This window comes from Monopterus albus, unplaced genomic scaffold (assembly GCF_001952655.1).
Source record: "Monopterus albus unplaced genomic scaffold, M_albus_1.0 scaffold28.1, whole genome shotgun sequence".
NCBI lineage: Eukaryota > Metazoa > Chordata > Actinopteri > Synbranchiformes > Synbranchidae > Monopterus > Monopterus albus.
This window is the reverse complement of record NW_018127908.1, coordinates 2,826,279-2,841,507: the sequence shown is the minus strand read 5'-3', so window position 1 is coordinate 2,841,507 and position 15,229 is coordinate 2,826,279. Positions and strand designations below refer to the sequence as shown.

Sequence of the window (15,229 nt, the reverse complement as noted above, 5' to 3'; positions counted from 1 at the left end):
GGGCAACCTACAGGGGTTAATCTCTGTGTAGATTTGGGTGAGGCTTCTCTGAAAAACAAACAGACAGGCAAACAAATTAATTATCACAGATGTAAATACAATACACTCCCACCCCCAAGGCACAAACGATTCCCCTGTCCCTCATAGGCTACAGCCTTGAGCACCTGCTCAGCTTCAGTAGAAATCACGTAAATATTCCTGTAAGATTCTGCAGTGCTCTTATAGGCATTTTATTGATGCCTTGCAACATCCTAAAATAAGTTATTGCTTACAGAATTACTTTTGCTGGCAGAAGTCTTAGGCAATGTTTCCCCCTACTGGCAGAAATATGTATATATATATATATGTATGCTTATATGCAAACATTAAGGAGTTGACGTTTTGTGTACAATAGCAACACGACACTAAACGCAGCAGAAAGGCGCTTTGCCGCGGATCCTACCAAGCAGGGAGGTTCAGACTGGGGTGGGGCGGCCAAGGTGTGTCTGTGCCTTGACTCACTGCCAGTTGTGAGTGAAACGCGGCTCACAGGGAAGTCTGGCTGTCTTCACACAGCACAAGTGCAGGAATAGACCGCTTTCTTCTTTTAAGCGTTTACGACCGACGCCAATCCATCAGCGGTCACTTGGAAAGGTTCGTTCTCGGGGGAGTCCCCTCTTCCTCTTACGGACCAGGACAAAGTCTGTCGAAAAGTTCCCCAAAAATGGCGAATGTTAAATTTTTCAGCATCTGCTTGATGTTGGTAAGTAGCTTGCATCCAGTTTTTTTCTAATCTGTGCTAAAACAAAAGTAGTCATGTATTTTTAACCGAACACCGAGCAACCGTGTTAAGCGCTCCAACTATTACACTCACGGTGTAATAGTTGGAGCGAAAGTTAAAAAGCTGTTGGTAAAATTTGACACTTTTTTAATAATTAACATTGAACTTTAAATGCGTTAACCGTATTTGAAACTCACTATAAGAACGACACTGTCCTCCAGATCCTGCCCTGTGCGCAGTCGTGTTTTATCCAGAAGTCTATCGACGCAACTGTGCCAACAAAAATAAAGCCTGGATACAAAGTCGCAAAAGGTAGACTGCTGCATTATTTAATGAGTAACCCTTTGTATCCTTTGCATGCCTATTGTTTTAGCTTGTTCATCTGTTCCCTTTCTCGGTTTTCAGTTGACCTCACCGACTGTTACTACGAACAATTCCACTTAATTTCGAAGGACCCAAGTTTTACAGTAAGGAGTGACGGAGCGATAGTAGCTGTAGCTGAGGTATCGGTGACAACAAGAGGGCGGACATTTTCTGTGTTGGCTGAAGACAACACTGGACGGGAAAGTGAGCTGGAAGTTCATCTTGCCATCGCACCGCAGAAGAAAGAGGTAATACTTGCTGTGGCTGTATTTTAATGCGTTTAAAGTTCAAAATGGTAATGGACCTTCTAACTCCCTGACCCATTGGCGTGTCACAGCGCACAGGTATCCTGAAGCGCACTAAAAGAAGGTGGAGTCCGCCACCTCTCGAGATACCTGAGAATGATCTTGGGCCTTTTCCAAAAGCCGTCGAAACGGTAAGTTTTATCTGGAACACATAAGCTTTGTGTAATGTATGTTGGCTTTACAATACATGAATGTTAGGTCTTTATTGGCAACACAAATGTACAAATTCTGCTGTTCCTCCTGCTGCACTTTCTCACACCTCTTTCATCTGATTGACACCCACACATATCTATTATGACATGGCTTTATATAGGGATTAATTCATTTGATATTCTTTTCATCTGGGTTACCAGTGTATTTGAATCTGCCTAAAGATATCATGGAGTCACCCCACCACCACCACCGCACACACACACACACACACACACACACATCTATTTCAGTATTACAAGCTGAAAGAGTTCACAGAGGGTTGGTTGCCTCAGCTAGATGGTTTATGAATACCATAATACTTGTTTATTTATATGAACTTATTTGGTTTCTGTTGTAGATCAGATCAGATTCGGAAGCCAAGGAACCTGTGTACTACGAAATCAGTGGACCTGGTGTTGATCAGGGTTTTTTCACCCTTGACCGTGAAACTGGAATATTGTATGTGCACCAAACAATTGATCGTGAGAAAATCCCGAAGTTTATAGTGAGTGTGAACTCTAGCTGCCATTAACATTTATTTTCCTTACCGATTCATTGTCTGGTCTATACAGTGTTATAAACTGGTTGAAGATATTAAATCGTTTCAGAATAATTTTCAGTCATAACTGTACGCTGATTGAACCTTTTAAGTGCTAGACATTCTTAGTATATTTGCATGTTAACATTTGCAAACCTGACTTATTTTTCTTTCATAGGTAATTGTCAGTGCTTTCAGCAGACGAACAAATCAACAATCAGACCAGCCTTTGGATCTTGCAATAAATGTGCTTGACAAGAACGATAATGCTCCGGAATTCAAAGACTCATTGCAGTTTACTGTGCTCGAGCAAAGCAACCCAGGTAAGGAACAGGAAATACAAAGTAGTAATGCTGACCTTCTGCATACTTGATGATAAACTCAGTGGTCATGCGTGACACCACAGGAACAGTGGTAGGTCAAGTGAACGGTACAGACAAAGACGAAGAGAACACCTTCCGCACAAAGATAAAGTATACTCTCTTGAGTGGAACAGACCTGTTTGCCATCCATCCAGAAACAGGTGTCATCACCACAGTAACTAACACTTTGGACAGAGAGGTGAGCTCCACCAACATTGCCTTAATAATTTACTCAGAAATACAATATAGAAATGAGATGATATAAATGCTTTATATTGAGCTTATGCTGTCTTTTAACATCTTCATTATTCATCTTTTCTCATACCATTTTGTCACATCCTTAAGGACAAAGAAAAACAGTTGGTGATCGTACAACTCCAAGATATGTTCGGTGCAAGTGATGGTCTGTCCACCACGGGAACGGCAACCATTACTGTGGGTGATATCAACGACAACCCACCAACTTTCACAAAAACATCTGTAAGTGGTTAGCAATTAAAGACATCTACAGATGGCACATATTGAAACAGTGTTTTGTCACAATTAAAAGAAGCATAACAGGTGTTTTAAACTTGTTTCCCTTTTAGTATGAAGCCAGTGTCCCAGAAAATGAAAGTGAAAAACTTATACTTCGAATTCCTGTTGTAGACAGGGATTTAATAAACACCCCAAACTGGGTTTCTAAATTTGTCATCACCAAAGGAAATGAAAATGGAAATTTCAGGATTGATACCGATCCGAAAACAAATGACGGACTTCTGTACGTCTCAAAAGTAAGTAAGATTGTGTATTATTATTATTAGTAGTAGTACAACTATGACACAGTAGACAACTTATGGAAAGTCAAAACCCATAACACAGCAGTGACAGTAGATTTATTAATAAGAACACACTCTCTCCCTGTTTTCCAGCCCTTAGATTATGAGAAAACCAAAAGCATAAAGCTTGACGTTATGGCACGCAATGTAGCTGAGCTGACAGGCACCACAGCCCAATGGTCATCCATCCCTGTGAATGTCAATGTCATTGATGTCGATGAAGGTCCAGAATTCACAGCTCCTACTATCCGCTTCATCGTCAAAGAGAACGTACCCAACAACACTCTCATAGGAACCTACACAGCTTCAGATCCTGAGACCAAGAGCAGTGATGGCATCAAGTATATAATTTTACTCAAATTTGTCTTAAAGAAATGAACTTTCCTCAAGTTTATGCTACTTTTCGAGAACCCTGGAGGGCACACTGAGGAGTTTGCTAGTAATACAAAAGTACTTTTTCCACTGCCTCACAGGTATTACAAGGTCACAGACCCAGCCTCCTGGATCAGTGTCGACAAAAATACCGGAGAGCTGAGGGTTGCAAACACAATCGACAGAGAGTCAAACTTTGTCCAGGATGGAATCTACAACATCACCATGAAGGCTGTTGATTCCAGTAAGTTGCTCATAAATGCTGTAGTAGCTCAGGTATATCTCCCATTCTTTGACACTTGTTTCTGCTGACCCTTATGGACTGATAAAGGCAAACACTGTTGCCAAATTATTTCTTCACATGTACCTGTTTTATAAACTCAGTGTCTCCATTGGGTCTGACAAATCTCCATCACAATGTCACCAAGAAAACTGTGGTTTGGGAAAATGTTTCGTCTGTATGTCAAATCACTAAAGGTGACATGTATCATTCTCACACCTCTGATGGTACTGTTACACCAGCAGAAGGTAATTAAAGACGCCAGCTCCACCCTAACCAGTATCTGTCTGAACAAATAGCCAGCTTTGCCAGTGTTTTGTTTCACCTGAGAAAACCTGTTCACATATCCAATGTGAGTAGTCCTCTGCAATGACTCACAGTTCTCTGGTATGCTGGTGAAAAATAGGCTCTCACCCCAGATGCTCATCAGATTTTGAAAATCCCATTTAACTGACGCCCCAGTGACACCAGAATGTGACCAACTGGGTCCGTCATGTTTGTTCTCAGTACGGATATGTTCAAATTTGTCTTAACATGCGCATTAATGTGACATTTATTTTAGCGTCCAAGACAGGCATGGGAAAGGTCATCCTTCAGGTGGAAGATGAGAACGACAACATTCCAGTGGTCCCCATAAGTGATCTGGTGATATGTGAGACGCAAGGGAAGTTTGGCTCTGTGCTGGTTGTGGCTGAAGACAAAGACCAGCCACCCTTTTCTGCCCCATTCACCTTTAGTTTGCCAACTGATAAGGACGGCAAATGGTCTGTGACAAGACTGAACGGTAGGTGGCTGTATTTTTACACATTTGATCTGTCTCTATCTGAAGGAGAAAATGCTTAATAGGACATCAGCCTGAATACTTAGAGACGTTAAGACTATTATTGAAAAAAATGTTACTACTAACTGCTTGCACAACACAATCCAGAGCTCAGTAATTCATTGGTATCTTAAGTATAATAATCACCTCTATTTGACCAAGCATGTTACACACACACAAGGAATTTGTTTCCACTACAGAAACAAGGCAGCCATCTGTGGCGCCAACTCACACTGATGGCTCTAACCATCAGGGGCAACTTGGGGGTTCAGTGTCTTGCCTAATGACATGTGGACTGCAGTAACTGTGATTTGAACCTCCAACCATCCGGTTGGGAGGTACCTGCTCTACACACTGAACCACAGTCGCCCACTTCACTATCTAAACCCCCTTTTCCGCTGCCTGGTACCAGCTCAACTCGACTCAAATCATTTTTAGTTCCAGGTGCTTTGTTTCTTACTGCAGATAATCCCCCCAGCCCCTCTGTCGCCATTTTTTTTACCCCGTATAAGTGACAGCTACTATTATGAATGAGTGACTGCAGTGACGTGCGGTCAGGGGAGGCAGGTGAGGCAGAGCCTCCCTTGTCAATCTTGAAAAGAAAAAACCAGTTAACCATAAAATATAATAAATGTTAATATTTGTCGGCTGGTGTGTGTTGTAGGGCCTTTTGCCGTTCGAATCCGATGTTAAAGGAATTTTTTTCAATAAAGAATAGCAGATTTTCCGTATGTCCCATTCAAATACATGGAGGAGATGCCCGATGAGGCAGCACTTTGCTGTGCCTCTCGGTGGATTGTGTAATCCTCACAAACTGTATGCGATGCAAATAGTGTGTCGCTGTCCCTCTATATATCGCAAATAAAATGCTTTCAAACACTCTGATTATATGCTCTGCCTTGCCATAATCTGGATAATGTATAAAATGTAGTTCTGTAACGTGTTTAGGCTCGCAGATTAACCATAAAACCCAGTAAAAAAGTTACTCGGTGAGGCAAACAGTACGCCTGCTTGGACATTTTTGTCCAGAAGGATCTTCTTTATTGAAAACATTTGTTTTAATATTGGATTTGAACGGTAAAAGGGTTTGTAATACATACCAGCTGACAAATGGATTTCGTGTACAAGTAAAGGTAAGACCATAAACTTTTATTATTTCTAGTTAGAAATAAGCTCAATTGGAATAAATTTTAACCTCAAATTAAATATGGGTCACGTTTGTGTGAAGAATGCTGATATGAGATATAAAACATAACGCATTGTTTGTTAACAGACAATTTGTTAACGGTTCATTTGTATTTGTAAATCTGACTAAAAGAGTCAGTGCCTCACCAGCTGTCAACCTCACCGCACGTCACTGAGTGACTGGTGTCATCACATGTAAACATCAGTGTTGAGTTCATCAGTGGCAAGACGGCTGCATGGTCCTCTCACCAGTCGGTAGACTACAGTGTTTACACGTCACCGTTTGGTATTGCTTCACCTTGCTTGAAACCTCAATGGAGATGATACCAAAAATAGTAGCAGGTACTATTTCCAACATTTGACAGATGGAAAAGCAATTGAGTTGAGTCAAGTCGGTACCAGGCGGTGGAAAAGGGGCTTTAAACACCTTTTTATATGTATATATATTTTGGGAAGCCTTCAAAAGCATAACTGTTACCATGGTATCTTGTATACTGAGTGGGACATTTTACAGTTGTAAATACAATTCTGTCCCCTGGTGGACAAAATATGCAGTGCTGACACGGTTTCTAAATTGCTGCAAATATCTCTTTTCTACTGCATTTTCTTACTGTTAACTGACATGAAGTATCTGCTGGCCAATTTGTTATTAGGCAGTGATGGAAAGTAACCAAGTACTATACTTATGTACAGTTTTGAGGTATCTGCAATTGAGCATTTTCATTTTTTTGCTACTTCATACTTTGACTTCACTACATTCTAGAGGGAAATATTGTAACTTTGACTCCATTTTTTAAAATAACATTAGTTACTATTTATGTTTCAGAACCAGATAAGTATAAAAATACAGTATAATTATAAGACTTTATTTATCCCTGGTGGAAAATTCATAAGCTAATCAGCTGTAATTCAAATTCTAAGCATCTAAGATGGTTAAAACTAGCTCCCTCTTCACCAGCTGCAACATATGTGATGTGCACAATAATGCATCAGTAGTTAAAATCAAATAATATGATTACATAATATTAAATGTGCTATTCTGTAGAATGAGTACTCTTAGTACTTTCAGTATGTTGTGATGCTAATACTTTTGTACTTTTAAGAACCTTTTCAATGCAGGACTTTTACTTGTAACAGTATTTTTACATTGTGGTCTTGCTACTTTTACTGAAGTAAAAGATTTGAGTTCTTCTTCCACTACCACTACTTAGGACTTGAGTGTATGAGTAGATTTATGAAAAAAATGCTTAAAACAAACTGTACACCCTAAATGTTTTGATGTGGTTTTGGTCTTGTTTAAATGTGTTTACACACAGTTTTATTCTATTAGTGATCATAACCACTTCTGTAGTTTCAGTTTGACCTTTTTGGGCTGACCCGATAAATATTTGAACAAAATGACATCTTTGGGCAAACACTTAATACCAGTGTTGTGCGGTGAATCCTTAGAGAAACGTGACTCATCATTATTTTTACACATTTTCTCCTCAGACACAACAGCCACATTGAATCAGATCCAGGATCTTCCTACGGGGATATACAGTGTTCCCGTGGTCATTAAAGATCTGCAGGGCTTTGGTGATAAACAGACGGTGAAAGTAAGGATCTGCAACTGCGTTAATGGAGTCTGCAAGGACAGGCCAAGCTCTATATCATTAGGGCCGCTGGCTCTACTGGCTATGCTGTTGCCTCTGGCACTTCTCCTACTGCTCTGTGAGTTCCCCACCGCCGTAATCTTGCCACCAAAATCATGTAGGCTACACTGTGTAGATACTGAAGTAGGAAGAGTGATCGATAGTTGTAGGTTCTTTTTTACGTTGGGAATTGAGCGAAGATACTTAAAGAAGTATTCTACAGCACACAATATAATGCTATTATGCTCGCTGTTGTGATGCTTACCACACATGTAGCACCGCTTATTACAAAAATACACGCAAATCTCTAACACACTTTGTTATTGCAGGCATACTCCTCGCCTTTTTCTGTAGGACAAAGGGAGACAAGATTGAGCTTGAAGATGCAGGAGACGGCGGTGGAATCCTGCTCAAATCAAACACTGAGGGCCGAGGGGAGGAAGTGGTAAGGCTGTAATAATGAAAGCATTGCCCGGGCTTTTATTCTTGTAATAACACTTTGTATAGCAGCAGCATTTTTTTTGTTTGAGCTTTTGTGGCTTCATTTATTTATTTGTTGTTTTCCTTCTGTTGTTTTGCTCTACAGGACCCTACTCTCATCACCGTCCTCCCTTTTGAAAAGAACACAGGCCTGAATTCAGGATGGCAGGACACCAAGAACATGACCGGACTCGGTGGGCACAGTGTACAAGAGAATGGGATGTATAAATCTGGTGTCGATATGCAGGACTTCTTTTCTAGCCACCATGGGAGCCACTATGATCAGCTGACAGGTCATGGTGGAGGCGGCGGCGGCATGGGCTTTGACAGCAGACATCTTGTCCAGGACTCATCATTTTTTCATACCTGGCAAACAAATGGCCTCTATCTACAGCCAAAAGTTGAACTTTTTGGAAGGTGTGTGTCCCATTATGTGTGGCGTAAAAGTAACACTGCATTTCAGAAAAAGAACATCATACCAACAGTAAAATATGGTGGTGGTAGTGTGATGGTCTGGGGCTGTTTTGCTGCTTCAGGCCCTGGAAGACATGCTGTGATAAGTGGAACCATGAATTCTGCTGTGTACCAAAATATCCTGAAGGAGAATGTCCGGCCATCCGTTTGTGACCTCAAGCTGAAGCGAACTTGGGTTCTGCAGCAGGACAATGATCCAAAGCACACCAGCAAGTCCACTTCTGAATGGCTGAAGAAAAACAACATGAAGACTTTGGAGTGGCCTAGTCAAAGTCCTGACCTGAATCCAATTGAGATGGTGTGGCATGACCTTAAAAAGGCAGTTCATGCCCGAAAACCCTCCAATGTGGCTGACTTACAACACTTCTGCAAAGATGAGTGGGCCAAAATTCCTCCACAGCGCTGTGGCAGACTCATGGCAAGTTATCGAAAACGCTTGATTGCAGTTGTTGCTGCTAAGGGTGGCCCAACCAGTTATTCGGTTTAGGGGGCAAACACTTATTCACACAGGGCTTTGTAGTTTTGGATTTTGTTTTCCCTTAATAATAAAAACCTTCATTTAAAAACTGCATGATGTGTTTACTTGTGTTATCGTTGACTAATATTTAAATTTGTTTGATGATCTGAAACATTACAGTGTGACAAACATGCAAAAAGATAAGAAATCAGTAAGGGGGCAAATACTTTTTCACACCACTGTAACTTTTTAATATATATTAAATATGTCTAAGAATGAATGTTAGTATAGGAAGTTATTCCATTTATTCTCTGAGGTTTAATAACTTTTGTCCTCTGTAAAGTTAAGGTAACACTCACATGGAATATAATCTTGTTCTGTAAGCTGTGATAGTATCCTCTGCAAACTTTAATATTTCTTAACGTCTTGGTGAGAAATATTATTTTTTGAACTCATTGGGAATTTGTTTGTTCGCTGTGTAATACCTGACTGCCAGTCATATCCTGAACAGCTTTGTATTAACACGGTGTAGTCTCTGCCCTCCCATCGCCCAGGCTTAGTCCACTTGGGGTAATAACATGCTTCCTCTCCTTTCCGCTTTGCCTTGCAGAAGCTGCCCTATCTGGGAGGAGAACATGATGGACGGTACGCAGACGACATCATCCACTCCTATGGGTTCGAGGGGGTGGGCTCTGCAGCTGGCTCTGTGGGCTGCTGCAGCGACTTCGGCGACAACGATAGCCTCGAGTTCCTAAACACTCTCGGACCAAAGTTCAAAACTCTAGCAGACGTCTGCACAAAGAAGTGAACAATGAAGCTCCACAGTAGAGGTGTTTATGTTTTTCTGGACAGGATGTAGAGAGGCCTGGGATCTGAACGCTTGGTATTCCCCTGAACATGAATGAGAAAAAAGAACAAGCAGGTGGTGTCGGTGTGTGCACACACTGCTCTGCACTGCTTTTTTTGTTAGTTTTTGTCTTTGCTTATTTTTGGTAAAAGTGTTTTGCACTGAAAACTATGCAGTCAGTTGTACATACTTGTGTATTAATGCATTGTTTGCCTTTAAAGTCTTGTTAGGCAGGTTCATAACGGTTGCTGTGTTGATATATGCAACAAATGGCTGTGGGCTTTTCTATTAATTAGTAACAACTTTGGGTATTATGGTTTTTTACTAATCTTTTTTTTACAACAAAGGATACATTTTTGCATTTGTGTAGCTTTTAAATTGTTTGCTAAATTCCAGAGTTTTGATTTCTCTTTATAAAAGTAAATACTTAAATGAAATAAGAAAAGTTACAGCTGCCTTTCTAAATATCTCACATGAAAATGCCAATTCAAATTAAATTCTTAATATTTGTCAGTTTTAAACTAACGTTGATTGACTTCTGGTGCTTTTCCAAATCCTAGCTCCTGGCCATCGGTGGGGCACAGTTTCAACACTGTGCATCATTTAGGTTCTTGCAACATTCTGACAGTAATTCTGTGAAAGTTGGCACAAGGGTGTGAATGGGAGGAGCAGGTGCGCCTGACGCTGCCTGCAACTGTCTGAATACAAGACTAACCAGCCACAAGAAGAGTGAAAGTTCAGAAAAAATGTCCTTGAACCTGCTGATTAAAGGGGATCTGATGCCCCCACGTGTGCATGTTAAAGCTCTAATTGTGCCTGGTTTCTAAGGAAACTACTGCTACTGTATCAGATAAGGTTTAATTTAAAGGAAAAAATAATTTCAAATAAGATTAATGAACTAAAATTGTTATTGAATAGACCATAAGTATTTTAAAGTGAACTAACAATTAAATGTACTAAAGGATTTGCTTGTGTCTTGAACCATGATACAGCTTTTTTTAAATAAACACTTAAAAAAAGGAAAAAAGCTTCCTTTTGTTGGTTTGACTCTGCACTTTGACAGGAACTTAGACAAGCATTTTAGTCCAGAGACAAGTTATCCATTGTGCTCATCCCCATGTGCACTCTGGTGAATGATTTACTGGGTGTACCACTCTGAGCTCGCACAGCTTGAAGGGCAGAGTCTAACCCATTTCTCACCTCCTTGCTAATACTTAGTCTTGTGCAGATCAGGTTGGTGCACTTAGTGCCATCGTGCCTTTCCCATATTATCCTATATCCCATTATTCCCATATTTATCCCATATTGTCCAGTCCTCTCCATGCCAGCAACTCAATACGTTGAAACCAATTTTCTAGTAATAGGAAATTTACTGTAGGATCCAACTATTAATAACATTTAAAATAATGAGATAGCACACTTAGCCTTATTCTGCACAGATACTATATAACAAATGTATTGAAATCCCCATGAGTTCATCTTACCATCCATAGGCAGATCATTTTATGGAAAATATTTTAAAAAGCACCGGTGCCCGTAAACAATTCACCAGCCTTTGATGAAAACATGCAAATTATGCACCAGTGTGATGAATAAGAAATATGAAACAGGAAATATGAGGTCTAGAAAAGACCATCTTTCATGTGATTGTGATTATGAGTATCAAAGATGACAGCAGAGAGCAGGAAAATGGGGAAATTAAATCTCAGACTGATGAAATACTGGAATCTTGTTAAAAATACAATATTATCTACAGATTACAATAATACTGTCAGAATTATGGGAGGATATGAATGTGATGTGAACACCAAGGGTTTTTTTTGCTCAGTATCCCACAGGGGCCAATTAGGAGAATCCTGAATGATGGTAATAAGCAGTTAACCCAAATATCTAAAAACCCTCTAAACACAGACAGCAGTTCTGTTATCCATACTTCACCAACTGTTTTAATTGCATAATTTTTTTTTAAAAAATTATAAACAAAAGCTCCTGTGGATGACTGGTATTCCAGAAATCTGCAATGAAAAGAGGAAACCATTCAAAATTTTTATTTTTGAAGTACTCATGCAATTCAGATTTTTAGCAGGGGCCAGATATTTAACAGGTTCCAGATATAGTAGGTCATGCTCTCGTTGTGTTGTTAGCACTGTCTGACTAAGGAGACAACAGAGTGAATATTACTTCAGCAGCAAAAAATCATTTAACACAGTTTATTTATAGGCGCTTCCCATGGGCCGAGTGTAAAATGTATCATGCAAGTTCAAAGTGAGAACTGGGGAGGAAAGAGTTTAACATGACATTAGCGACCTTATATAATGAAATGCCTTATTTGTCCTCACTCTTTCACTACATAGTGAAAAATAAATAGTTCTGCCTACGGCACAAAACCATACACTCAGCTGTCCTAACATATGGTGTCTGCCAGCCATGGGAGCTGTGCGATAAAAATACCTTAGCCACTATTAAAAAAACAACAAACAAGAATGTTATATACAGTTTTTTTAAGGATTATCAAGTGCATCCCAATGTAAAGCAATGGCACCCATAAGCCAGATAATTGAATATACTGTTGTGTCCACACTTATCAGAGCTGCTCAAGCCATCACTTCCAGTCAGTTCTGTAAAGATGCAATTAATTCTAAAGCAAGAGCGTGAAATTAATTTGTTACTTGCAATTAATTTTCAGCATACTGCGAAAACAATCTGTCCAGATAGTATGTTTTCACCCTCCACCAGAAAGTCTGAGGACACATGGCTCCTTCTGAATTCAATATAGAGTGGTGCCCTCAACTGCCAAGGATGTTGAGCACAAACTTCTTAACCGCCTGTTGACTTGGCCTCAGGATTTATAGTTCTAACTGCATGTGTGAGATATTTTAGTTGCTACCTATGCACATAACAAAGTTATTTTCTTATGGCATGTCTTGGGAAAGCACAAATGAGGTCATGTATAAGGAATTTAGGTTGGTTTGTGAATAATTTAATCATCGAATGTACGTGTTACAGCATGCAGCAGGGTTTATTCAAATTACTGTGATGTATTAATGAAAGTGATGGATTGTTTATAATTCGTGTCTCTAATTATGTATGATTAATTCCCACTTTTCTCTTGGAAGGCTTTTCTAATCATAAGCTGTTATTACTGTGAGTGACGCTAGGTGTCACACTTACCTCTTGCCTGAGTTTGACTGTGGAGGTGACTGAGAGGGAACATTTATAGAAGGTGGCTGATTTCAGACAAGACACTTTGTCACATGTGGAACCAAACATCTGAAATCATTCCAAATAGGCTGTGAAGCCTCAATAGCACAGTTAAAGTGATGTGACATGCTGTGGCAGGAGCCTCATCATGCTTGATGTGGCATATGCCACACTATAGAGTTAAGCACATGCTCTTGGTCCCCTTCGCTGATATTTGCTGTCAATTATCTAACAAGATGGGGCTTCTCAGTGCGCTATGCTCATTATGATTGAAGTGAAGTTGAAGCTGACCACCATTTCCCTAGGAGGCCAACCGAGTGGGCGGAACTGCCAAGAATAATGATGCTTTATTTGAAACTTGTTTTTAAAATGATGAGAATAGTCAACCAAAAAGATGATTAGATGTTATGCATCACCACAATCAAATCATAGTTCAAAGGAGGATTATGTTATTCAGTACTTTTGTCATTTACATGCAAGTTTTTTACTCACAGGAACCACAAACTAGGAAAGACTTTATAGATTTTAATTTAAAAAACTGTTACCATACACATTATATGGCATGTATGGTAATGATATAAACACTTAAGACAGAACATAATTAAGGAAAAAAACTGGCAAAATTTACAAATTCATTTGACGTGTGGTCGCGCTGTTAGCAAAACGCCTACTCCTAAAGCACCATTTGGCAGAATGTACCGTTCCTTCAGACTTTTCATGCATTAACTATGCAAAAGCTTAAATTATTTGTTACATCATTTATTTGAAGCTTTGTGTTTCTTTCTGGAGTTGCTGTCCATGTTATTCACACCTAGTTGAAAGGTGCAGCTTGCGTATTAGAGAAATCTGTCTGGCAGTGAAACATCAGGGTCTTAATTAAAGATTCAAGCGATAAACAGTCAAAAATACATGTATAAATGTTAAATTAACTCATCCGTGATTATTAACAGAATATATAGAGTGCAAATATTAATTTGCCATGCCTTTCTCCCTGATATTTGTTTTATGAGACACACTATCATTCTGACTACTTTCTAAAATCCTAATTTTGTATTGAGTTTTTCCACACTGACTCCTCATTATTCCATAAATACTGTTATATCTCCAAAAGGATGAAAAATGTGTCTCCCTGGATTTAAAGTCCTTTTTAACTGATCAGCACACACAAGGACTTGAGCGATGTGCTTGGGAAGAACACAGGCTTTTGAGAGTTACAACAACAAATTATTTTAGTGTTGACCTATTTTACCTACAGACAGTAAAATATAGAAGTGAGAAATAAAGTGTGATGAAAACCTGACTTTCATGCTATTTCTCCTAATGAGAATGTAGCACCTGATGTTGCACTGGAGGCATAAGCTGCTGCACTCACCATCCAGTGTCCAACGCAGTACCAGCCTGGTGGAACCTCAGACTCATTACTGTATCGAGTGAATGGTTGAAACTGGCCACTGCTGAGGCCATTCATCTCCATAGTCACACCTCTGAACCGTGTCCAAAGACTGGTGTGTTGAGATGTCCGCATGTGTTTGTCTTTATCGACCGGAGTCACCGAAGTGCAATAAATGATTAAACTGCAGCAGTAGCAGACATACAACATGCAAAAATCATAAAGTACACTTCCTGTTTATAACTGTTCATCTGCATGAAGCTTACATTATAGATCATGCTCTGGGTTAGGTGCTGAGGCTTTGAACAATATTCTGAGAGAAATTCACAACTTGCCTTCATCTTGCTGGTGTGACTACTGAGCAGCTACTGAATGTTGAAGTACAGCACAGCCTAATCAGTTTAATGAATACACTCGTGAAAAAAGATGGCAGACATAGCTGTGATCTCAGAAGGGCGATGCTGGTGCCAGAATGCTTTCAGAAAAGAAAGAAAGTCTGTTACACTAGCTGCTTCCTAACAAAGAACCTCAGTTTGACAATGTTGCTAGTCAGAAGCACCGCAGTTTAGCACAGTGGCCCTGTTACATTTATCTGACAGAAACGGAAAAAAGAAGACCTGACAAAGTGTTTTTCTCTGTAGTCATCATAATCAAAAGGAGCCCTCTGCAAAGTCTTACTGTCATGTTTCACCACCTGCTAAAATTTACCAGCCAAACTACAATGATTTCACAGCTGAACATGCAAGGTTCA

General features: G+C 39.8%; 1 protein-coding gene across 1 annotated transcript; it reads left to right on the top strand.

Annotated features, from left to right (window-relative positions):
• The first annotated feature begins 501 nt into the window (after positions 1–501).
• dsc2l (desmocollin 2 like) lies at positions 502–10,867 on the top strand. Its single transcript, XM_020595910.1, has 16 exons — positions 502–742; positions 982–1,072; positions 1,166–1,371; positions 1,461–1,559; positions 1,979–2,125; positions 2,337–2,481; positions 2,565–2,719; positions 2,866–3,000; positions 3,108–3,293; positions 3,432–3,679; positions 3,812–3,954; positions 4,553–4,774; positions 7,487–7,708; positions 7,959–8,074; positions 8,216–8,504; positions 9,649–10,867. Exons 1-16 carry the CDS (start codon positions 704–706, stop codon positions 9,846–9,848), a joined length of 2,643 nt encoding a protein of 880 aa, XP_020451566.1. The 5' UTR covers positions 502–703; the 3' UTR covers positions 9,849–10,867.
• The last annotated feature ends 4,362 nt before the right edge of the window (positions 10,868–15,229 follow it).